Source organism: Canis aureus, chromosome 8 (assembly GCF_053574225.1).
Source record: "Canis aureus isolate CA01 chromosome 8, VMU_Caureus_v.1.0, whole genome shotgun sequence".
Classification (NCBI taxonomy): Eukaryota; Metazoa; Chordata; class Mammalia; order Carnivora; family Canidae; genus Canis; species Canis aureus.
This window is the reverse complement of record NC_135618.1, coordinates 6,310,118-6,336,922: the sequence shown is the minus strand read 5'-3', so window position 1 is coordinate 6,336,922 and position 26,805 is coordinate 6,310,118. Positions and strand designations below refer to the sequence as shown.

Below are 26,805 nucleotides of genomic sequence, written 5' to 3'. Positions count from 1 at the left end.
TTATCATGATTCGGTCTTGGTAAGTTGTATGTTTCTAGGAATTTATCCATTTCTTCTAAGCAGTTAAATTTGTTGGCACATAATTGTTCATAGTATAGTTGACCCTTGAACACCATGGGTTTGACCTGCATATATCCACTTATATGCTGATGTTTTTGGATAAATACAGTTCTATAAATGAATTTTCCTTATGATTTTCCTAATATTTTCTGTAGCTTACTTTATTATAAGGATATATAATAGATATACTAAATATCAAGTGTTAATATTAAGTGCTAATTGACTGCTTATGGTATCAGTAAGGCTTCTGGTCAGCAGTCAGATATTAGTAGTTAAGTTTTTAAGGAGTCAAAATTTATATATGGGGTTTTGCACTGGGGGTAGGTATTCCTAAACCCCCTGTTTAAGGATCAACTGTAGTCTCTTATGATTGTTTGTGTTTCTGTAGTATCAGTTGTAAACTCTCCTCTTTCATTACTGATTTTGAGTTTTCTCTTTCTTGGTGAGTTTAGCTAAACACTTATCCATTTGGTTAACTTTTAAAAGAACCAGCTCTTAGTCTCATTGATCTTCTATATTGTCTTTTTTAGTCTCTCAGTTATTTCTACTCTAATCTTTATTTCCCTCCTTCTAACTTTGGGCTTCATTTGTGCTTTTTCTAGTTCCATGAGATATAAAGTTAGGTTATTTGAGACTTTTCTTATTTCTTGAGGTAGCCTGTGTCCTTATGAATTTCCCTCTTGAAATGCTTTTACTGTATCCTGCAATGGTATATTTCCATTTTCATATGTCTCAAGGTATTTTTTAATTTCCTTTTGATTTCTTCCTTGATCTATTGGTTGTTCAGTAGCATGTTGTTTAATCTCCACATATTTGTGAATTTTCCAGTTTTTCTGATGTAATTAATTTCTAATTTATACTATTGTGGTCAAAGAAGATACTTAAAATGATTTCAGTCCTCCTAAATTTATTAAGACTTATTTTGTGGCTTAACATAGTATCCATCCTTGATAATGTTCCATGTGCACCTGAGAAGAATGTGTATTCTGCTGTTTTAAGATGGAATGTTCTAGATAGATCTGTTAAGTCCACCTGGTCTAATGTGTTGTTTAAGGCTGAGGTTTCCTTACTGATTTTCTGTCTGGCCAGTCTATTCATTTATAATCCCATTTACAATTGCATCAGAAGAATAAAATATAACTAGGAATAAATTTAAACAAGGGGTAAAAGACCTAGGTATTGAAATCTGTAAGACCTTAATAAAAGAGGTTGGAGAAGACACAAATAAATGGAAAGATATTCTATGCTCATGGATTGGGAGAATAAATATTAAGATCTGCATACTCGCCAAAGTGATCTAAAGATCCAGTGAAATCCCTATCAGAATTCCAATTGCCCTTTTAAAAGAAGTAAAACATATAATCCTAAATTTTGTATGGAACCACAAAAAAAAAAAAAAAAAACCCACAAAACCAAAAAGCCAAAGCCACCTTGAGAAAGGAGAACAAAACTGGGAGGTATCATATACCCTGATTTCAAACTATATTACAAAGCTATAGTGATTAAAAAACAGTATGATACTGTCACAAAAAGAACAGAGAGCCCCCAAATAAAACTACTCATATAGGTTCAATTAATTTATCACAAAGGAGCCAAGATATACAATGGGAAAGAACAGTCTCTTCTATAAATCGTGTTGGGGAAAACTGGACAGCCACATGCAAAAGAATGAAACTGTACCACTATCTTAACAGCCTACACAAAAATTAACTCAATATTGATTAAAAACTTGAATATAAGACCTGAAACCATAAAACTTCTAGAAGAAAATGTAGTCAGTAAGCTCCTTTATCAGGTCTTAGGAATGATTTTTTTTTAATATGATCTAAAATCACAAGCAATAAAAAGCAAAAATAAATAAGTGGAAGTATGTAATCTACAAAGCTTCTGAGCAGCAAAGAAATCCATCAAAAAAAGGAACATATTGGATGGAAGAAAATATTTGCAAACCAGATGTCTGATAAGGAGCTAATACAAAGAACTCACACAACTCAGTAGCCCCCTTCCCCCCCCCAAAAAAAAGTAAAATAAATCAAACCCAATTTATAAATAGGCAGAAAATCTGAATAGACATTTTCTCAAAGACTACTGGATGGTCAACAGTTACACGAAAGGTACTCAACATCACTAATCATCAGGGAAATGCAGATCCAAAACCATAATAGGATAGCATCTCATACCTGTTGTTAGAATGCCTGTTATCAAAAAGACAAGAAATTGGTGTTAGCAAGGATGTAGAGAAAAATGAATCCTTGTGCATATTTGGTAGGAATGTAAATTGGCTCAGTCATAATGGAAAATAGTATGGAGGTTCCTTAAAAAATTAGAACTACCATCTGATTCAAAAAGTCCACTTTTGGGTATTTACCTGAAAAAAATGAAAAAACTAATTCAAAAAGATATATGCACCCCCATGTTCATTGCAACATTATTTACAATAGCCAAGATATGAAAACAACTATCTAATGGATGAATGGATAAAGAAAGTGATAAAAATGGATTAAAAAGAATGAAATCTTGCCATTTGTGACAACATGGATGAATCTAGAGAAATAGTATGCTAAATGAAGTGAGACAATGAAAAATACCATATGATGTTACTTATACATAGAATCTAAAAAACAGGCACAGAAACAAACTCCTAGAGAACAAATTGGTGGTTTCCAGAGGGGTGGGGAGATGGATGAAATAGGTTAAAGACATTAAGAGGTACAAATTTCTAGTTATAAAATATACTCATGGGGATGCAAAGTACAGCATAGAAAATATAGTCAATAATAGTGTAATAGTAATAGTAATAGCTTTATACAAGGACAGTTGGTAGCTATACTTTCCCTAATAAGTGTTTTATAATGTATAGAATTGTCACATTGCTGTTATACCAATCTTATATTGTATGTCAACTGTTTTTCAATTAAAAATTAAAATTAAAAACTAAGCTCATAGATACAGAGAACAGATGAGTAGTTGCCAGAGATGGGAGGTAGTGGAGGAGATGTTGGAAGAAACTGGTGAGAGGTATAAATATATAAATTTATTTAAAGTAATTAACCAAAAGAAAGCTGCAGTTGCTATATTAATCAGACAAAATGGTTTTTGAAATAAAATTCATTATTAGAGTTAGAAGGGATTTAATTTGCTTAAAAGGTATACCAATTCTAAATATACAGGCTTCTAATACATAATTATATGCATCTAAGAAAATATATTCAAAATTCATAGAACTATAAGGATAAATTATTTAAAAACTTGTACAAGCTATGAATCTCAAAGATTTCAATAAATTTTTCTGTTAAGATAATGATAAGCAAAAAATTCAGAATAATTGTTCTTTGGTGGAAATTGGCAGATGATAGGATGAAGATCTCAGGTAAAAGAAAAAAAATTATTTTGCTTAATTAGAGCAAAATTAAGATCATAAAGTCTTAAACTAGGTAATGCATCCATAGGTTTCATTTGACTATATACTTTAAAACCTACACCTGAGAAAAACCTACATCTGTTACTACAGAACTACATATAATTCTGTATGTATTAAATATTCCAAAGCATTTTTATTTTACTTTTTTTTTTAAAAGATTTATTTATTTTAGAGAGTGTGAGTAGGGGGAGGGGAGAGGGAGAGAATCCTCAAGCAAACTCCCAGCTGAGCACAGAGCCCAATACAGAGCTTGATCCAATGCCCTGAGATTGACGGAGCCAAAATCAAGAGTTGGCCACTTAACTGACTGAGCCACCCAGGTGCCACCAAAAGCATTTTTAAAAACACATTGGGGAAAATGGGACCTGAAAGATACTTGTCTTATATCTCTTTAAGAAATGTCCCTTCTAGTCTAGTCTTGCCTTTCTCCACATACCTCACCCCCTTATCTTTATCTAGGAAAAAAAAAAAGTATTAGTTTATAATTGGAGTTTAAAAAGCAGTTTTTCTCATTATTACTAAAACATTTCCAATGGATCTAAACCAGACTCATTGGTCCTAAAAATAAACTCCTTAGTTCTATTTTTCTTTTTACTCCCACTTTATCTAGATCATCTAAAGATTCATTGTGCAGTCTGTGGGGTGCCTGGGTGACTCAGTTAAGCATCTGACTTTTGATTTTTGGCTCAGGTCATGATCTTGGGGTCATAAGATTGAGCCCCACATCAGCCTCTCATTCAGCAGGGAGTCTGGGATTCTCTCCCTCTCCCTCTGCCCCTCTTCCTACTCATATTCTCTCTCTCTCTCAAATAAGTAAATCTTAAAAAAAAAAAAATCATTTTACAGTCTGAAATGCAGTGTCTCAGGGAAATCTAGCCAGTCCATATTTACTTTGCCTGGATACAATCTTTAATAAGAATATGCATTAGGTAATTCCATCAAGACCTACTTCACCAAAAACATTTTTTTAATTCAAAAGTATTTTTCAACTTAAATGATTCTTAAAAATCTGCTTTTAAAATTAATTGTATATTTATGTGGTTCAAATTTCAAAAGGTATAAAGTTTATACAGTGAAATTTCCTACTTATTCTTTCCTTGGTCAGTAAGTTTCCTTCCCTGAAAGTAAAAAAAAAAAAAAAAAAAAAAAAATACATTTCTCTGTATCCTTCCAGGGACACTTTATGTAAGTACAAGAAAATATATAGAGAGGTGATTCATATGTGAATTATAGCACACTTTTTATGTCACTTTTAGCTTTTTTCACTTAACGAAATAGCTCAGTGATCACTGAATATCAGTATACTTTCTCTTTATGTGAAAAGCTAGTATTCTATTATACAAATACACCATAATTTAGTCAGTCCCTGTTGATGGGCATTGAAATTGTTTCTAGTCAAAAGTATATAAAATGCTTACTATGTAAATATGAATCTTGCCTTTGTAGAAATGACCATGCTGTTCAATTTCACATAGATGTGTTTAAGTGTATAGCTTGTATTTCAGGAAATGGCATTTTATATTAGTCTGTTTTTCTTTCCTTTTCAAGGAATATGGCACTGTTACCAAGAATACAACAATCTCCAGGGACGGCCAAATTCTCACTTATCTGTGTATGACCTCGGGATTCAGACTGATCTAAGCATGTACTTCCAACTGAAACAAACATGGCTCGCATTTAGTGAGTGGATTTTAAAAACTGGTTTACTTAAAGAAGTAATAATGAAAGAAAATCTTTGTCTAAAGAAAATCTTGGGTTAGTGTAACCTGTTCAATAGACTCATTATTAATGTCACTAAAGTAAATGTGTCTATAATCTTAATAGCTTCAGTAAATGGAAAGGTCATTGAGGGGAATTTATGATGTAATCTAACAAAATATTACTTTGCTATGATGTCATACTACTTGTCTTCTACTTAAAATGGTTTGGATGTGGATGGTTATAGCAATTACCTTGACATCCAAGAAAGGGGTTTTAAAAGGAAAAACAATGCTTAATTTTTCAAACTTGTTTTAAAAACAGAAAAAGGATGACCAATTTTTTCATAACAAGACTTTTAAACTATTACAGGAATTAGAATAATAAGTAATAAAATTATGTTTTTTGAAGTGTTCAGATTATTGAATTAGTTAAGGGTGATATTAGCAAAATTTTTAAAGCAAGATGATTTCAGAGATAGCTTTAATTTTATATTTTTAAATGGTTTTATTATAATCTTACCATTTTGTGTTCTTTAATCAAGATTTTAAAATAATCTCTAATTACATGTTGCTTTAAAAAAAAACTTCTTCATATTGAGATCCAAGCAAGACACATTTCAAGGAGGCCTGGTAAGAAGTCCAGAGATAGCCTCAGAGGTGAGCAGTATCTTGGTGGGCACATCATGGGGCCCGGTATGAGTCCCATCTCCATAAATGTGAAAACTCAATTTTGCCACTTCACCCAGAAGTCATCAGGCTTTCAAGGACAGGCTCATGTCATATCACAAGTGTGCTGTTTTAGTTGTTTATACTACTAGGATACAGTATACTACTTGACCAGAATGAGACCTAGGCCATCTACTACACTGCTTTCCTGGAAGCAAAGCATGTGGGGGAAAAATGAATAATGAGAAGCCTTTTTAGCAAAAGGTTTTGGATAATCTTGAGATTTTTTTTTTTCTAAAAGCTCTTGCAAGCTCCATGACCTAAACTTGCACAGAACTTGCACCCCCCACCAGGGTCCTTTTGTCCACCACATTTGATTTTTCTCTTTTCCTCAGGCCATGCTGAATCAAAATGTCACATTCATGTTCTTTGGCTTCCCACATCCAGCTTGCATGCAGATTAGTTCCCTTCCTATAACATTTTTTTTTCAAATACGTTGCAGAAGGATTATTTCATTCATATCCTTCTTTTTAACTATATAAAAATCAGGCATCTTGGAACTTGTATCCTTATCATTTTTCCTGAGTTTGAGTGATTCCATCCATACCTTCTCAGGAATCTACTTGCAATTATCTATCATGTATAAAGATGATGAATCTCATCCATTATATATCGAAACCTCTAGTTTTATTCTCAGGTGAATCTTATAGTGACAGGTTCTGTGGTCATTCCACTGCTGTCTCTTAAGGGCCTTCAACACAAAAATCATTGACATGATTGATCAAAATCTGCCACTGGATAAGTTAAGGGATGTCCTTTAAGGAAAATATAGAATTCGCTTTTATTTTCAAGTCTAGCAATGCCAATGTTTCCTCAACTGTGCCCCCACTTTCACAATCCATTTATCAGACATTAATTGATTACTTGCTCTGTGTTTGGACACAATTCTAGGTATCAGAAGGGCATAATGTGAAATTATACTCATTGATGAAAACACTTAAAATAAGTAGAGTTCTACATACAAAAATTATCGTTTTTATAAGTCTCGGGTTGTGTTAGGAGATGGTTCTAATCTTATTTCTGCTATTAGTTATTCTAGCCTCCTCCTCTGAAAAGTTAGTTATACCAACTTCTCTACAGGGTCTCAAAAATAGATTTCCATTGTTTGCTTTTATTCAGATACAAGAAAGGCACATAAACTCAAAAGACAATAAAATTTCTCTAATCATCTTGGATATGTAATTTTGTAAAGGTCTACGTTTCATATGCAATGTTGTTTATGAATGCAATTTCAGAATATAAAGTGATTCTTGGCATATCTCGTATTCTTAGGTTTGTCCAAAGATGATGATTTTAGTTCATCATGGCTATCCTCCATAACTTTGCAGTCATTTTGTTTTAAGAGAATCAAATATGCATGATAACATAAATACATGATTTAACTAAAAGAAGACATAGTGGCAAGATGATACATTACTAAGATCCTCTCACATCTCTGCGTTAACTGATTTCTGCTCGGAGATGTTAACCGATGTGTGCTGAGTGCCCTGTCACTTGAAGTGCTCGGGCATGAACAGGATAACTATCTAGCAAGGATGTAATAGAGCAGATTCTTTCAGAGGTGGGAATTTAAATTTCCATTTAGTTTCTTCTATAATTTCAGGTTGTGTTATTAGCAGTGCTATATTTCCTTAATTTCAGCATGCATTACTTTTCACTTTTTAACATAGCTGAAATCAGGACGAAAAGACATTTAATGAAGGATTTTATTTTTCCTGAAAAGTTATTACTAATTTAAAAATGTGTCTTAGAGTTGAGGAAATATAGTAAGTGGGACCATCTGGCTTAAAGTAAAGAGAAACTAATTGAAGGTAGCCAAAAAGAAATAAAAATCAGAATAAGCTGGAGCAAGGCATTGGTACTTATTGTAAGGATATAACAGTGTCTCACCAAACTAAAAAAAAAAAAAAAAAAAAAAGCGGGGGGGGGGCGGGGAGGCAGGAAAGCAGCTGGACTTTCCAGGGTACTTGGATCCAGGAAAACACAGAAAGCCAAAAGAACTCAAGATTGCCTCTCTGCTCCGTTTCTTAAATTCACAGATGTCTTATTCTGTCTTTGCAAATTCACTTATCTCACGAAAAGGTGGTTTTGACACAGTTCATTAAGCTTGTAGAGCTTGAAGTTCAAGAGGTTCATAACCTTCAATTCAAAACTGAAGTAGATTCCCTTAGTTCTAATTCTGAGACTTTTATCAGACCAGGGTTGGGTTTACAGCCTGATTCCATCAAGGGTAGCCGTGATGGGTAGAGTCACAGGGTAAAAGTGTGGCCATCAAGAGCCTGCCCGTCAGTCAGCAAGGCCAGTTACTGAAGAGGCATTGTGTACAGTGACAGCTCAAGGAGTTTCTTCTGTAATAATTCTCTTACTCAATGAAGTGAAAGTGAAAAACACCTAAAATAGAGCTGCCTGCAGCCGTCCGTCCTTCTCTCATGTGTACGAATTTTGTGAAATGTTTCAATAGGTGAAATGAAGCCTGACCAATTGAGTTGCTCAAACCGTAGCTAAATGTTTTAATCAAGATTTCTTAGCCTTTCTTGGAGGGTTTGAGAGTGAATTTCTAAGATTGGCACTTTTGGAGAGGTTGCACTGCCCAAACTGTGGAGTGTCAGAATTGGCAGAAATAACCATGAGACTCGGCCCTCAACTTTTGCAGAGAAAGATTGTGTTTTGGGGTTGATTTGCATATCACACACTAATTCTTTTTTTCCTGTTTAAAGTGATAATACTCTGCATTCTTGAAGTGTTTATCATCCTCATGCTGATCTTCCTCAGGGAACGAATCCGCATCTCCATTACCCTGCTGAAGGAAGGGAGCAAGTAAGGCCCTGATGGAGAAACTCACATAATGTACATCAGTCACTGCCTATTGTGTACATGTCCAGAGACTTCCCCTTTAAGACTTGTTAGAGAAATCTGCTTTCCATTCAAGAAGACTGAAGTTCAGACTTTGCCACTTATTAGAAAGGTCATGCTGACAAATCCTTCAGTGTTCCCAAACCTCATTTATCAAAGGACGAAATAAGGCTCAAACTGTGTAGTCCATGTATTAGCACTTTTTTTAAACACCAAATGTATGTCAGAATAACATGTGAAAGTAAGTGATAGAGTGCTATATAAAAGTACCTTGTATTATATATTGTATTATTCCCATACTGAATCCTACAATATTGATGGTTGAGATCATTTGCAAAACCTCAAATCCTCATAATTCTATAAAGTCAGTTAGAGTGACAAAATTTGCTAATAGAATAATTGATGCTAGGAGCACCAGACTCTTAATTCAGAACACGTTATACCTGGAGCCATTTTCGTTTAAAAATGCTATAAAATAAACACTAAAACTCATGCTAAGAGGTAATGACACCTCCTAGTTTCTAAACTATTCCAAAAGGTCACTTGAGGATAATACTTTAAGCTTTTGAATAATGGATGGAAGAAATATGAAAAGAACGACTATAAGCCAACAGACCATGCATTCTATTTAGAATGATTAAAAACTAAGTTCTTAATGATCAAAGACCACATTATTTTAAGTAGTCTGTAAGGATTATTCTAACAAAATTGTCTTCCATAATAACACTTGAATCCAATGGTTTAAATAGTTAACAAGCAGTGTGTTAAACTCTCTCTCACCTTCCTGTAACTGCAGCCCTATCATTAGCCACTGGAAACTACTGATTTGCTGTTTTTTTTTTTTTTTTAACTAATATGATGTTGTGCAATTCACTGTAACTTGCCCCACTGTTACACCTCTGCGTGTGTGTGCGCGCACGCGTGTGTAAAGGGCCAATACAACTGTGACAGGTTGATCATTTTTTTCAAGGGCAACTAAGAGCTGGAATTAATTGGTATGAGAAATAAGCTTTAGACTGAATTCATTCTAAGAATGGTGGTAATTACCACTGGCTCTTTTTTGCTGATCATTCTAGCATATTCTTAAAGAATTTTAAATTTTTAAATTGGCTATTAAATTTTACTTGTGGTGTTTTTAGTAAATTAGAGGCCTTCTTTTAATGTTTATATTTGATTCCCGTCAGAAGTTCCCCCAAAGTTCCTCCCAAGTTTCTGTATGGTTTTTTCCTGAAAATAACACATAAGTAAAATTTAAAAGTCAATTTAAAAATTTATTTCTAGTTTAACAGATAAAGATTTAATTAAGAAGTTATATCTCTGAATCATTTTGAATTTCAAATATTTGCTTTATTTCAGAGCCATTGGATGCATCCCTACTACATTAATTTATCCAATTTTAACTTTCATTTTCATCTCCATCTGTATTGCCTACTGGGCAGTGATAGCAATGTATCCTTTGGTAATTGACATCTTTAAACCTCAGGTTCATACTACTATTCAAGAACCAGGAGTTTGTGTCTAGTGCTTCCCATCCTGAGAAGACTAGGAACATCCTAAAGGTTTTTTTTTTTTTTTTTTTTTTTGCTGAGCTCTAAAAAAGTTCGTCTACTGATTGAATCCCCCCCCCCCCCCACCCCAGATAGGCCATGTGGTAGATTTTGTTTTATTTTGTTTTCACATATGGTAATTCTTCTTGGCAATAACCTAAGAAAATTCCTTTGTATTTTATTGTGAAGGGGACACTCAGTGCAGCTGACTCGTGTTGTGTTATTCCAGCTCTGAAAAAAATGTATAAATTATTAAAAGGTTAGAAGTTTTTTGAAGTTATCTCTCCGTGGACTTTTGAGTTATTTGCATTATTTTTTTTTTGTCTGTCTACTTTCAATATACCAGCAAATAGTTTATCCTTAATAGGTTACCCCAGTTACTTGGCTACGTCAGGGGTACCTATATACAAAGTCATAGCCCCAGAAGGGAAATGCAAACATGAAAATACAACCTGTAACCCAGAGGTAAGTCAAAGACTCTCTCTCTCTCTCTCTCTCTCTCTCTCTCTCTCTCTCACTTACTTCAATATAGAACTCTACTACATTTCACCTAGCAGTTGTAAAAATCATTTTGAAATAGAGACATTAATGGGGATCACTGTTGAGAAGGAAAGGGGGGGTCCAGTGTTAGCAGTAGAGCACTGAAAATGGTGGGCAGAATGAAGATAAGCACTATTTCCCGAGTTCAACAACAACACTAGTAAATGTGAAATTTTAGTGGGTGCAGAGTGGTGAACATATGATGGAAAATGAAATACTTTCTAGAGCTCATTAAGGAATGATATAAAGTGGTGGGATAGAAGAATAGGAGTAACAGGGACGCCTGGGTGGCTCAGTTGGTTAAGTGGCTAACTCTTGATTTCGGCTGAGGCCCTGATCCTAGGGTCCTGGGATCAAGCCCTGAGTTGGGCTCTCTGCTCTGTGGGAGTCTGCTTCCCTCTCCCTCTGCCCTTCCCCTTAATTGCACTCGTGCTCTCTCATACTTGCTCTCTTATGCGCGCTCTCTCTCTCAAATAAATAAAATCCTAAAAAAAAAAAAAAAAAACCCTATATATTAAAAAAAAAATAGGACTAACAGCAGAAGCTAATGGGAGAAAAGGAGGACATGCAATTGGGGCTACACAAGACGAGAAGTCAGGGAAGGTGTTATCTTGGAATGGCACTTCATATTAACTCTATTGTCTTTTTTTTTTTTTCCCCTGAGTACAGATTTTTAATACAACTGAAATTGCCAAAGCTTGCCCTGAGGCTCAGTGTAACTTTGCTTTCTATGGTGGAAAGAGCCTGTACCATCAGTATGTCCCTACTTTCCAGATGTTCAATCTATTTGTCTTTTTCTGGCTTATAAACTTTGTCATTGCACTGGGTCAGTGTGCCCTTGCTGGTGCCTTTGCTTCTTATTACTGGGCCTTCAGAAAACCCGATGACATCCCACCACATCCACTTTTTACTGCATTTGGACGAGCCATACGGTAAGTTCCACGTTGAATCGTACCTCTATCTACCCAGTTAGGTTTAGTGTGCTTATGATTCAATCGTATGCCTTTATCATTCACGTGGCGAAGTTACGAATGAGGTCAAAGGTATGATTTAAGATTCATGGATGTCCATTGGCTCTGTCTGCTTTTAGAGCCACAGTTTTTACAATCCCTACCCGGGCCAATATCCTTCTAAAAGCCTTCTCTTACTGAAGAGAAGTAGTAGAGGAGGGCACCACGATAAAAATTAAGAATTAACGTGGCTCTGTCTCTCTTGCTTAGCTCAAACGTTGTATTTTATGATGAAAGGCTATTGGTATCATTTTTGTAGATGAAGGGCAAAAGAGATGTGAATCATTTAAAATCCTCTATGAGGACCTTTATCAACCTAAGAAAGCATAAGAAATTCTTTCCTGTCTTTCTGCAGACCCCTTTTACCTATTAAAATTGTAGCATCCTTTTTGTTATAGTAAAGATCTTTTAACTTTCTCGTTTTATCTTTGCCCAGATATCACACAGGGTCCCTCGCATTCGGATCTTTACTTCTTGCATTAATTCAAATGTTTAAAATAGTCCTAGAGTACTTGGACCGCCGTCTTAAAGGTAAGACTCCAGAATTCATCTCTTCTCAGGCTTCCTGACTTCTGTGAAGAGAATGGGTCGGGGCAGGGAGTTGAGGGAAACATGATGAGTGCAAGCTGGACTAGGGTAACAAGGATGGAAGTGGCTGGATTTAGGGATATGTTTGGAAAGAGAAGCCAACAGGACTTGCTGTGAGAGATGAGATACGGGGCAGGAGAGGGGAGGAGGGGAAGAGGAGCAGTGGTGTGAAGGAAAGAGAGAGAAAGTGTATAGTGCCATTTACTAAGATGTAGAAACTAGAAGAAGAAAATTTCAAAGAAGAGATGAAAAACCGTTTCTGGCGTGTTAATATTGAAGAGCGTGGTGGAGACGTCAGGCAGTTTCAAGTCTGGAGCTCAGGATGAGTCAGGCTTAAAATATAAATGTGGGTGTCATCAGCATAAATTTTTACACATAACGTATAGTTTACAAGCTCTACTTTGTACTTTATTTTGTTCATTATCTCACATATTTTTTTTCTTTTTCCCTCCCCCCTTTCCTCCCCCCTTCCCTTCCTTCCACGAGAGTGCTTAAGTTCTCTACAAGCAAGTTTAAATTATACAGCATAGTAGCATCAACTATATTCACTACATTATACATTGGATCCAAAGGTGTTATTCATCTTATAACTTAAAATTTATACTTTTTTTTTTACCAGGCTTTCCCTATTTCCCCCACCCCCCAGCCTGTAGTGACCACCACTCTGCTCTCTATTCAATATTTTTTAAAGATTCTACATAGGAGTATCATATCATGTTTATTTGCCTTTCTGTTTGGCTTATTTCTCTTAGCATCATACCCTTCAAGTTCATCTGTGTTGCAAAAGCAGGGTTTCCTTCTTTTTAAAAGCTGAATAATGTTCCATTGTGTATCTGTACCGCATTTTCTTTATCCATTGATTCACTTGAATGCATGTTGTTTTCATACTTTTGATATTATAAATGATGCTGCAGTGAACACAGGAGTACAGATATGTCTTTGAGATAGTAATTACATTTTCTTTGGATATAAACACAGAAGTGGAATTGCTGAATCAAATAGCAGTTCTATTTTTAATTTTTTGAGGAACTTCCGTACTGTTTCCCACAGTGGATGCACCAGTGTACATCCCACCGATGGTATACAAGAGTTCCCTTTTCTCCACATCTTCACCTCCACATCCTTATCTTTTGTCTCCTCTACCTCACTGTGGTTTTGATTTGCATTTCTCTGATAAGTAGTAAGGTCAAGCACCATTTGCTGTACTTATGGGCCATCTGTATATCTATTTTTGGAAAAAAAAATGTCTGCAGGTCCTTTGCCTATTTTTAAAATTGGGTTATTAGTATTTTTGCTATTGAGTTCTAGGAGCCTTATATATTTTGGATATTCACCCATTATCACATATATGGTTTGCAAATATTTTCTCCCATCCCATAGGTCACCTTTTCATTTTGTTGATGGTTTTCTTTGCTGTGCAGGAGCTTTTTAGTTTGATGCAGTCTCGCTTGTTTATTTTCCTTTCATTGCCCTTGCTTTTGGCATCAAATCCAAACAATCATTGCCAAGACCAATGCCAAAGAGCTTACCCCCGTGTTTTCTTCTAGAGTTTTATGGTTTCAGGTCTCCATTCAAATCTTTTAATCCATTTTGAGTAGTTTTGTGTGATGTGAGATAGGGATCCAATTTTATTCTTTTGCATGTGGACATTGTTTTCTCAGAATCATTGAGTTGAAGAAACTAACCTTTATCTATTATATATTCCTGACTCCTATTTTGAAAATTGACCATATATACATGGGTGTATTATTGGCTTCTTGATTCTGTTCCATTTATCTATGTGTCTATTTCTTTACCAATGCTATCATATTTTGATTACTGTTGCCTTATAGTTTGAAATCAGGAAGTGTAATACCTTCAGCTTTGTTCTTCTTTCACAATTACTTTGGCTATTCAGAGTCTTTTGTGGTTCCAAACAAATTTTAGGACTATTTTTTCTATTTCTGTGAAAAATGCCATTGGAATTTTGATAGAAATTGCACTGATTTTGCAGATGCTTTGAGTATTATGGACATTTAACAACATTAATTTTTCCAACCCATGATCATAGGGTATTTTTCTTTTATTTGTCTTTAATTTATTTAATCAATAGCTTACAGTTTTCAATGTACAAGTAGTTCTCCACCTTAGTTAATTTTGTTTCTAGGTATTTTCTTGTTTTTGATGCAGTTGTAAATGGGGTTGTCTTCCTTTTTTTTAAGATTGATTTGTTTGATTGATTGATTGGTTAATGAGAGACAGAGAGAGAGAGTGGCAGAGACACAGGCAGAGGGAGAAGCAGGCTCCATGTGGGGAGCCTGATGCGGGACTGAATCCTGGGTCTCCAGGATCAGGCCCTGGGCTGAAGTCATCACTAAACTGCTAAGCCACCCAGGCTTCCCTGGGGTTGTCTTCTTAACTTCTGTTTTCATTAGTCAGTTGTTACTATATAGAAATGCAACTGAGTTTGTATATTGATTTTTGTTTCCTGCAACTTCACTAAATTCATTTATTGGTTCTAATAGAGTTTTTTGTTTATTTGTTTTGTTTTGTTTTGTTTTGTTTTTTGTTTTTTTGTTTTTTGGTGGACTGTAGGGGCTTTCTATAAAATCATGTGATCTGCAAAGACAATTTTACTTTTTCTTTTCCAGTTTTAATCCTTTTATTTTTCTTGCCCAATTGTTATGACTAGGACTTCTAGTACTATGTTGAATAAAAATGGCAAGAGTGGACATCATTGGCTTGTTTCTGATTTTAGAGGAAAAGCTTTCAGCTTTTTACCATTGAGTATGTTAGCCAGGGTCTTTCCATATATGGCTTTTCTTATGTTGAGGCCTTCTATAACCAATTTATGGAGTTTTTTTTTTTTATCATGAAAGGAGGCTGGGTTTTATCAAGTGAATTTTCTTCATCTACCAGGATGATCATGATTTTTATCCTTCATTTTGTTAATGTGGTACATCATATTTATTGATTTGCATATATTGAGCCATCCTTGCATCTCTTGGATAAATCCACTTGATCTTAGTACATAATCATTTTAGTGTACTGGTGAATTCAGTTTGCTGATATTTTGTTGAGGATTTTACATTTATGTTCATTAGGGATATTGGCCTATAATTTTCTCTTTGTGTAGTGTCGTTATCTTTGGTTATCAGGGTGATGTTGGCCTTGTAAAATGAATTTGAAAATGTTTCTCCTTTTCTGTTTTTGGAAGAGTTTGAGAAGGATTGATATTAATTCTTTAAACGTTTGGTAGAATTTACCAGTAAAGCCATCTGGCTATGGCCTTTTGTTTGTTAAGAAGTTTTTTTGATTCAAAATCCTTACTAGTAATTAATCTTTATGGATTTTCTATTTCATCATAATTCAGTCTTGGTAGGTTGTATATCTATAGGAATTTATCCATTTCTTCCAGGTTATCTGATTTGTGTACAATTGTTCATAGTAGTCTCTTATGATCCTTTGTACTTCTGTGGTATTGACTGTAATGTCTCTTCTTTCATTTCTGTATTTGTTCCTTAGTCTAGCTAAGATTTGTCAATTTTGTTTTTTCAAAAAACTGTTATTTCCACTGATCTTTCCTATGGTCTTCTTAATCTCTATTTCATCCATTTCCACTCTGATATTTGCCATTTCTTATACTAATTTTGTGCTTCGTCTGTTTTTCTTTTTCTACTTCCTTAAGGTGTAAAGTTAAATTGAGATATTTTGTTTTTCTTCTTTTTAAGATTTTATTTATTTATTCATGAGAGACACAGAGGCAGAGACACAGGCAGAGGGAGAGGCAGGCTCCATGCAAGGAGCCTGATGTGGGACTTGATCCCGGGTCTCCAGGATCATGCCCTGGACTGAAGGTGGGGCTAAACTGCTGAGCCACCGGGGCTGCCCTCTTTTGTTTTTCTTAATGTAGGTGTTCATTGCTATGAAATTCCTTCTTAGATCTACTTTGCTGCATTTCATATGTTGGCATGTTGTGTTTCCAGTTTTGTCTCAAGATATTCTTTGATTTCCTTTTTGATTTCCTCTTTAGCTCACTGGTTGTCCAATAGCATGTTGTTTGATCTCCACACACTGGTGAATTTTCCACTTTTCTTCTTGTAATTGACTTCTAGTTTCATACTGTTATGGTTGGAAAAGATGCTTGATATGATTTCAGTCTTCTTACTTTTATTAAGACCTGTTTTGTGATCTAGCATATGATCTATCCGAGACAGTGTTCCATAATATGACACTTTAGAAGAATGTGTATTTCTTCTATATTTGGATAGACTGTACTGTAAATGTCCAATCTGTTAGATCAATGTATAGTTTAAGTCCAATACTTACTTTTTGATCTTCTATCTGGATGATCTATTGTTGAAAGTGGGGTATTTAAGTCCTCTACTATTGTTATGTATTTCTCCTTTCACATCTGTTTATATTTTCTTTGTATATTTAGGTATTCCAATGTTGGGTACATAAATATTTACAATTTTTAAAATCCTTTGATGAATAGATCCCTTTATCATTGTATAATGACCTTCATGTTATAGTTTTTGACTTAGTCTATCTTGTCTGATATAACTATTCCCACTTTTATTTGGTTTTCATTTGCATGAAAAATCTTTTTCCAATCCTTCACTTTCATTCTATATGTGTTTTTAAAAGGTGAAGTGAGACTCTTGTAGGTAGCTTATAGTTGAGGTTTTCTTTTAAAGTCACTCAGCCACTCTGTCTTTTGGTTGGAGAATTTAGTTCATTTACATTATCAATATAGAGTTAGTTTGCCATTTTGCTCATTGTTTCCTGGCTGTTTTATATCTTACATAAAATATGTTATAGTTTTATCAGTATATTTTAAGCTCATAATTTAATTTCAAATGTGTACAAAAGCTCTACATTTTTACACTTTCCCCACATTCATGTTACAATGTTTTTGATGAAACAATTCACACCTTTTTATATTTTGTATCTATTAACAAATTATTGTAGTTATTTTTGTTTTTCTGGAAAGTCCATTTTAAAGATAAATTGCAACATTATAAATGACACTTGTATAAGTGTAGCAGTTGGCAGTCACTGCTTTAAGCACTTTACATTCTGTTTTTCATTTAAAACTCATGAGAGTCTTTGAGGGTAAGTATTATTATTTTATAATAATAGAGGAATTGAGGTTTGGAAATGCTTTTGTCAGGTCACAAAAAAGTTGTGACTCCAGAATAAACCAGAGTTCTTACTGCTGTGTGCTTTTGCCTTTCTGAAAAATGGACAGAAAATGAGTTGATTATATTCCATTTTCTTTCTTCCTCTAGCTCCTCTCCTTTCACTTTTTTTTAAATAAGCTTTTTTGTTTTGTGATACTTTTAGATATACAAAAGAGTTGCAAAGATAGAGAGTTCCTTTGCTCTCTTCTGTTTCCCTTAAATTAATATCTCATGAAACCATGGTATTTGTGTCAAAACCAAGAAATTAATATTGTGACATTATTAATTAAACTACCAACCTTAAGTGGAGTTCACAACTTTTTCTACTAATATCCATTTTCTCTTCCATGACCCAACATAGAGTTCCACACTGCACTTTGCTCTGACTTCCCCATGCTCTGATCCTTTTTTTAAATTGAAGTTCGATTTTATAGTTACCTTTAATATGTTGTATTTTCATCTTTATACTAGAGTTGTGATTTACCTGCCACCATTATTCCGAATTTAACTATATATTTACTTTTTTACTAGTGAATTCATACTTTCACATATTTTCATGTTACTAATTAGCACCCTTCTGTTTCAGCTTTAGAAGCTCCCTTTAACATTTCTTGTAAGGCTGATCTAGTGATGATGAACTCTTTTACCTTTTGTCTGGAAAACTTTATCTCTCAATTCTAAAGACAGTTTTGCCACATAGAGTTACTTGCTTGGCAATTTTTTTCTTTCATCACTTTGACTATGTCATTATACTCTATTCTGGCCTATACATTTCTGCAGAAAAGTCACTTTTCTGTGACTTTTTTTTTTACCCTGAAAAAGGTAAAAAGCCACTCTTCTGCCTTTAACTGCCTTTAGACTTTTGAAAATTTAATTGTATGTGTTTCAGTATGAATTCTTTAGACTTTCTGGATCTAAATGTGTCTGTTTTTCCAGATTAGGGAGGTTTTCAGCCATTATTTCTTCAGTTAAACTTACTACCCCTTTCTCTCTCTCTTCTCCTGGGACCTCCATTTTGCTCTGCGTGATGGTGTTCAATAAATCCATCGCTCTTTCAATTCTTTTTCCTTTTTAGTTCTCTAATTGGATGAATTCTACTGCCCTGTATTTGAGTTTGTTGATCCTTTCCTCTGCTTGATCCTTTCCTTTGCTTGATTAAAACCCTCTATTGTACTTTTTAAGTCTGTTGTTCTATTCTTTGGTTCTACAAGTTCTGTTTAATATTTTCTTATTTTCTGTCCCTCTGTCAAAATTCTCACTTTGTTCATGCATTGCTTCTGTGACCTTGATGAGCATCTTTATAGCCATTATTTCAAACTCCGGCAGGTAGACCACTTACTTCTGAAACATCAGTTTCTGGAGATTTACTTTGGTTTTTGTTTGAAACATATTCCCCTCTTCATTTTTTTCTTGACTGCATGGTGGATTCCTTGCATTAGGTAAAATAGTCGCTTCTCCCAGTCTTGACAGACTGGTCTCACGTAGGAGATGAATCTCATCAATTAGCCCAGCTCAAGCTTTAGGGCTCTCAAGCATTTGTAATTGTCCTAGCCACCACAGTTATTCTTAATGATCCCCAATAGTTGAGTATGTGCCAAGACCTCTCAGTGTTCCAAAGGGAAGGATCACAGTCAGAACCTGTATGCAAGATGATTAGAAACCAGACACTTAGCAGCTGGGAAAGTGTTTAGTTAAGCCTTTTTTACAGAGAAACTGGAAAATGGATATTTGCCTATTCCTTCATCACTGAGCCAAGGTATATAGCCATGCTGGGATTGGAGGAGGGTGCTCCTACACCACTTAAAAACTGAGTTGTTTGTTTTAGCCCTGTGGGACTTTTTAGTGCAACCTTCATTTACCATCAGAGCCAGGGAAGGTGTGGACCATCCCTTAGGCAGTAGCTGCAAAAGCTAGGGCAGTAAGCATGTGTAAAATCTCCTTCCAAAGAGGAATTAGTGCTCTTATTTTAAAACTGGAGTGAGCTAGAGGGAGAAAGTAGTAGAAGTGCCCACTGGCTCCCCTGGACAACTCCATGAAGGACTGCAGCTAGCACCTAGAAGTGTGCAAATGAAAAGCCAGACGCTCAGGCAGTGGGTTGTAAAGCATTTAGTCTGACCCCTTCCAGGAAAAGACTGGAAGATGGACATCTTTTTTCATGCTTCCTCTGTGCTAATCCCTGAGGAGGACAGCCACAGTGAGTGCTGGCATGTAAAGAACTAGCTTCTTTGTTTTCTATACTACTGTGAGACTTGTGGTTATAAACTCCATTGGAAGTTAGAGCTAAGAGTTTTGGGGGCTTGTCGCTTAGGTGGGAGCCTTAAAAGTTGGAATCCTATAGGTACTATCCAAACCCTTTACTCCTCAGGAAGAGGCTGAGAGTTGGGGTTATCTTTCTTATAGTATGGTTCTGTGCCATACTATAATTACAGCTCGTTTGTCTCGGCCTTTCCTATCCATTTCACTGTGGTTATTTTCTCAGTTGCCTGATGTGGTAGGAGTCATTCAGCTAGTTTCTGTTTTTTTGTTTGTTTTTTGTTTGTTTTTTGTTTTGTTTTGTTTTTCCTCAGAGGAAATTGTTCAATGTGTAGCTGTACTTTAGGTGCATCTGTGGAAGATGGGAAGTTCAGGGGCCTCCTATGTCACCATCTTGGTCCTTTCTACAAAGGATTGGCATATATGTTGCTCCAAAGAAGATACACAAATGGTGAATAAGCACATGGAAAGATGCTCAGTATTATTCATTAAGGAACTGCCAATCAAAATTGTAGTAATGGTACCATTTCATGTCCATTAGAATGGCTTCTATGTTTAAAAAAAGAAAAAAAAAACAAGTATACATAGGATGAGGATAAATTGAGAACCTTTGTGTATTGCTGGTGGCAATGTAAAATGCTATTATCATTGTGGAGAAGATTATGGTGCTTCTTCAAAAAGTCAAAAACAGGATTGCCATATGATCCAGCAATTTCACTTCTATAGATGCATACTCAAAAGAATTGAATACAGGGACTCAAGCAGATGCTTGCACACAAGTATTCATACTGGCGTTACTCACAGTAGCCAAGATAAAAGAATAAACAAAATGTGCATATACATACATGTAATGGAATGTTGTTCAGCTCTAAAAAGGAATGAAATGATGAACCTTGAAAACTTTAAGTGAAATAAGCAAGACAGGATAAATATTGCATCATTCCACTTATATGAGGTATTCAGAAGATGAAATTCATACAAAGTACAATAGAGGTTACCAGGAGCTAGGAAAAGGGGAGAATGAGGAGTTATTGTTTAATAGGCACAGAGTTTCTATTTGAGATGATGAAAAGTTCTAGAAACGGATAGTAATAATGGTTGGATAAGATTATGAATGCACTTAATGGATTGAATTGAATTGCACAGTATTGTACACAATTGAATTGTACACTTGAAATGGTTAAAATCAAAAGTTTTACATATACATTTGACCAAATTTTTTTAAAAGCCCACTTAAAATTTTTTTTATTCATAATCAAAATTAAAATTAATTTTTAATTAAATCATTAATAGATCTGAATATTTCATTTTCATAGACCCCCAGAACAACATATCTAAATTTCTACAATGCTGCCTGAAATGCTGTTTCTGGTGTTTGGAAAATGTGATAAAGTATTTTAACAGAAATGCCTATGTTATGGTAAGTAGATTATTTTTTATTTACTAAATTTCTTCTTTGCAAGCCCAAACACCATGTGTACATTTCCATCTCTAATACTTTTTACATCGTGCAGTTGAATTTATCATCATGTCGATATTAGGATTTGTGAATCCAATGCATGATTCAGGGCTATGCTTTCCTAGTTGAGATAATAATCTTAACTGTATTTCATTATTACCGTTAATATCTTTTTAAGGAGGGAGGTATTATTTACCTTAGAAATGTGCTGGACTGAAAAGATTTTGTGTGGCTTTGGCATAGTTTAGTGGGAGAAGAGCTTAGTCTATATTTCACTCTAAGAAAAAAAAACTTTCTAATTTTGGGATTTACATATCTTTAGAGAATGTGTGGGCATCAACAAGACCTAACTGAATGTTTTACTTATTTCCTAGAGGGAATATGGAGATTTTTTTATAAATTTATTTTTTATTGGTTTTCAATTTGCCAACATATAGAAGAACACCCAGTGCTCATCCCATCAAGTGTCCCCTTCAGTGCCCGTCACCCAGTCACCCCCACCCCCTGCCCACCTCCCCTTCCACCACCCCTAATTCATTTCCCAGAGTTAGGAGTCTCTCATGTTCTGTCTCCCTTTCTGGTATTTCCCACTCATTTTTTCCTCCTTTCCCCTTTATTCCCTTTCACTATTTTTTATATTCCCCAAATGAATGAGACCATATAATGTTTGTCCTTCTCCGGTTGACTTATTTCACTCAGCATAATACCCTCCAGTTCCATCCACGTTGAAGCAAATGGTGGGTATTTGTCATTTCTAATGGCTGAGGAATATTCCATTATACATAGACCACATCTTCTCTATCCATCATCTGTCGATGGACACTGAGGCTCCTTCCACAGTTTGGCCACTGTGGATGTTGCTGCTATAAACATCGGGGTGCAGGTGTCCTGGCGTTTCACTGCATCTCTATCTTTGGGGTAAATCCCCAACAGTGCAATTGCTGGGTCCTAGGGTAGCTCTATTTTTGACTCTTTGAGGAACCTCCACACAGTTTTCCAGAGTGATTGCACCAGTTCACATTCCCACCAACAGTGTAAGAGGGTTCCCTTTTTTCCGCATCTTCTCCAACATTTGTGGTTTCCTGTCTTGTTAATTTTCCCCATTCTCACTGGTGTGAGGTGGGATCTCATTGTGGTTTTGATTTGTATTTCCCTGATGGCAAGTGATGCAGAGCATTTTCTCATGTGCTTGTTGGCCATGTCTATGTCTTCCTCTGTGAGATTTCTGTTCTTTTGCCCATTTCATGATTAGATTGTTTCTTTGCTGTTGAGTTTAATAAGTTCTCTATAGATCTTGGATACTAGCCCTTTATCTGATAGGTCATTTGCAAATATCTTCTCCCATTCTGTAGGGAGAAGATAGTTTGTTGACTGTTTCTTTTGCTGTGCAGAAGCTTTTTATCTTGTGTAAATCCCAATGATTCATTTTTTCTTTTGTTTTCCTTGCCTTCATAGATGTATCTTGCAAGAAGTTGCTGTGGCCAAGTTCAAAAAGTGTGTTGCCTGTGTTCTCTAGGATTTTGATGGATTCTTGTCTCACATTTAGATCTTTCATCCATTTTGAGTTTGTGTCTGGTGTAGGGAACGGTCTAGTTTCATTCTGCATGTGGCTGTCCAATTTTCCCAGCACATTTATTGAAGAGATTGTCCTTTTTCCAGTAGATAGTCTTTCCTGCTTTGTCAAATATTAGTTGACCATAGAGTTGAGGGTCCATTTCTGGATTCTCTATTCTGTTACATTGATCTGTGTGTCTGTTTTTGTGCCAGGACCACACTGTCTTGATGACCACAGCTTTGTAGTACAACCTGAAATCTGGCATTGTGATGCCTCTGGCTCTGGTTTTCTTTAATATTCCCCTGGCTATGTAGGGTCTTTTCTGATTCCACACAAATCTTAAGATGATTTGTTCCAACTCTGTGAAGAAAGTCCATGATATTTTGATAGGGATTGCATTAAATGTATAAATTGCCCTGGGTAGCATAGACATTTTCACAATATTAATTCTTCCAATCCCTGAGCATGGAATATTTTTCCATCTCTATGTGTCTTCCTCAGTTTCTTTCAGAAGTGTTCTGTAGTTTTTAGAGTATAGATCCTTTACCTCTTTGGTTAGGTTTATTCCTAGGTATCTTATGCTTTTGGGTGCAATTGTAAATGGGATTGACTCCTTAATTTCCCTTTCTTCAGTCTCATTGTTCGTGCATAGAAATGCCACTGATTTCTGGGTATTGACTTTTGTATCCTGGCACACTGCCGAATTGCTGTATGAGTTCTAGCAATCTTGGGGTAGAGTCTTTTTGTTTTATTATGTACAGTATCATGCCATCTGTGAAGAGGAAGAGTTTGACTACTTCTTTGCCAGTTTGAATGCCTTTTATTTCTTTTTGTTGCCTGATTGCTGAGGCTAGGACTTCTAGTACTATGTTGAATAGCAGTGGTGAGAGTGGACATCCCTGTCGCGTTCCTGATCTTAGGGGAAAGGCTCTCAGCGTTTCCCCATTGAGAATGATATTTGCTGTGGGCTTTTCGTAGATGGCTTTTAAGATGCTGAGGAATGTTCCCTCCATGACCAAGTGGGATTTATTCCCGGGATGCAAGGCTGGTTCAACATTCATAAAGCAATCAATGTGATATAGATCATATCAACAAGAGAAAAAACAAGATCCATATGATCCTCTCAATAGATGTAGAGAAAGCATTTGAAAAAATACAGCATCCATTACTGATCAAAACTCTTCAGAGTGTAGGGGATAGAGGGAACATTCCTGAAAATAACTTTTAATGTGAATGCTGCAACGTATAATCCATTCACAACGAATCCTAGCCAAAACACTTCAAAGACAGAAGCCATATCCTGAGATTTAAGAAGATGATCTACCTCTGAATTCCCATGGAGTTTACAGGCATATAGCATCCGAGGCACACCTTATTGTCAACACCCCTGACAGCTATGCAGAATTGACGTTACACAGGTCCCAAGTCTCCCACATACCCAAATGTTGGAAAGAGGAATGAAAGTAGTTGTCTGGGTGTTAAGAGAATTAATTCATGTTCCTGTCGTTGAATTGTCTGTTGGCCTTGTTAGAGTCTGTTACTGACTCCAGAATAATAATTGTTTTCCTCAGATTGCAATATATGGCAAAAACTTCTGCAGGTCAGCAAGAGATGCTTTCAATCTGCTGATGAGAAATATTTTAAAGTAAGTAATCAGATTGAATTTGCAAAAAAAAAATTGGTGAACCTTGAGCATCACATATTTCACATGTTGTTATTTAAACTGATTGTGGCCTTATTAGACATGAATATTATCTTTCAATTTGATTTAAACCTTTTATCTCATACTGTTTCTTTTTGTATCTTAGAATCTTGCTTCCATGATCCATCTACATCTTCACACTCTGGCATTTTATTGATTTTCATTACCCCTTCTGCTCAAAAAATTCTCTATACAAACATTATGTCGCCGACCATTTCCCCCACCCCAAATTGACAGAGTCTGAGTGAGCAAAACCAGAGAAGAAATGTAACATTCTCAAAATCCAGGGGTGTCTTAGGCTTTATATAGAGACTGACATAACCAACAGTGCCTGATAGCCCCACAAAGCCATCTTCTGTTTATTTCATCAAAAATAAATCATAACTTCATTTCTGGGGTCTACCTTCATGTCTTGCATTTAACAAAGGTGAAATAAAACTTCCAGTTAAGACATATCAAAATAAGCTCATGAATTATTTACTTTCATACTTTTAAAGTGACAAATACCATCTAAATACAGCATTAAACTTTTTTTTTTTCTGACTCTTAGAATTGCAGTTATGGATAAAGTTACAGACTTTGTACTAATCCTGGGAAAAATTCTAGTTGCTGGATGTATAGGTAGGTAATAATAATCATAATAAGTTTGGAAGGTACTTTGAAAAACTTCTTTGCTACAAAAAAACCCCCCAATATTCCTTTGTAAATACATAATATACGTGTTCTACCTTCTAATGTAGGCATGCTGGCCTTCTTACTCTTCACACAAAGACTGCCAACGATTATAGAAGGACCAACATCTTTAAATTACTACTGGGTACCATTGCTGGTAAGAGTTGGTGTCTTAGTTCGGGCTTCTATAACAAAAATATCTTAGATTGGGTGGCTTAAACAAGAATTTATTCCTCACAGTTCTGAAGGCTGAGAAGTCCAAGATCAAGGTGCCCACAGATTCAGTTCCTGGTGAGAGCTCTCTTCCTGGTTTGCAAAGGGACACCTCCTCTCGCTGTATCCTAACATGGTAGAGAGAGATATCACCTCTCCTGTCTCCTCTTATAAGGGCACTAATCCCACTCATGAGGGCTCCACCCCCATGTCCTAATTACCTCCCCCAAACCTCACTTCCAGATATCATCATATTGGGGGTTAGGTTTCAACATAGGCATTTTGAGAGGACACAATTCATTCATAGCAACTGGGTAATATTGACTGATTTATCAGAGATGGCAAGGTAAAAGAAATAAGAAAAATAATAGCTAATGTTATTGGTCCTACTTTGTGCTGAGCTTTATTCTGCTTTAGGTTGGATTCTTTGGAAACCACCTCTGAGACCAAGGATTGCATGTGGAAGGTTTATTAGGAAGTGCTCTCCTGAGATACCCTTGTTACAAGGAAGTGAGGAGGGCAGGCATGGGCAAAGGGGAAAGCTGCAGTTAGAGGGGAGGCCTCAGACCTATTCACAGGAAGTTCTAAAAGAATAATTAGGCCTCTGTATACTGCATCAGGCAGCTATTGGCCAGGGGTTGCCCCCTGGATTGGGGGGTGTAGGCTTGGGGAAGGCAGTTCCCTGCAACGAGGGTAATTCCTAGTGAGGGAAGCCTCTTGGTCATCAACGGCCTACATTCCCAACAACTGGGGGACAGATGTAGCAGCTGGAGAGGAGCTGGGAGGAGCCCTGCAGTATCTATAGCAGTTAATTCACTCACTCATTCCGTGTGTCATAAATACTATTATTCACATTCTCCCCTCACCTACCAATAATTTTTTTTTATAGGAGGTGAGAGGCACTGTGAGGTTCAGTGAGTGCGTGACATGGGATTCAAACCTAGGCAGTGTGTGCTCTTAACTCTCGGGCTTTACTGCCTCAGTTGTACAGGATTCTAAATCTGGAATATACTTGGTAGGCATAATAGAATACACTTAAATCCCAGTACAAAATGCCCAAAAGTGTTATCACTGGATTTTTTTTGGTATCTGTATTGAAATCTTTTCTGACATAGGGTACTTTAAAGTTTCTCGTCATGACTTTCATTTAAAGCTGCATTTTTGTTCTTCTGGACAAGCAAGTGACATCTTCATTTTCTTTACTCATTTACAGACAGTCATTATTGGATCTTACCTAGTTGCACATGGGTTCTTCAGCGTCTATGCAATGTGTATTGATACAATTTTCATCTGCTTCTGTAAGTTTTCAGTATATGTGTTTTCCCCCTTTGGAGAGTAACG

General features: G+C 35.8%; 1 protein-coding gene across 7 annotated transcripts in view; it reads left to right on the top strand.

Annotated features, from left to right (window-relative positions):
* Positions 1–26,805, top strand: part of SLC44A5 (solute carrier family 44 member 5) — a 344,022-nt gene that overhangs the window by 299,133 nt on the left and 18,084 nt on the right. For 6 of the 7 annotated variants that reach the window (XM_077905063.1, XM_077905065.1, XM_077905068.1 and 3 more), the window contains 11 exons: positions 5,030–5,161; positions 8,625–8,724; positions 10,117–10,209; positions 10,685–10,772; positions 11,517–11,779; positions 12,294–12,388; positions 21,180–21,283; positions 24,449–24,522; positions 25,130–25,200; positions 25,320–25,408; positions 26,678–26,762. In XM_077905063.1, coding sequence (XP_077761189.1) covers positions 5,030–5,161; positions 8,625–8,724; positions 10,117–10,209; positions 10,685–10,772; positions 11,517–11,779; positions 12,294–12,388; positions 21,180–21,283; positions 24,449–24,522; positions 25,130–25,200; positions 25,320–25,408; positions 26,678–26,762 — 1,194 coding nt within the window. Of the gene's footprint in view, positions 1–5,029; positions 5,162–8,624; positions 8,725–10,116; positions 10,210–10,684; positions 10,773–11,516; positions 11,780–12,293; positions 12,389–21,179; positions 21,284–24,448; positions 24,523–25,129; positions 25,201–25,319; positions 25,409–25,491; positions 25,543–26,677; positions 26,763–26,805 lie in introns of all 7 variants that reach the window. The other variant, XR_013384133.1, reaches the window with a different exon arrangement.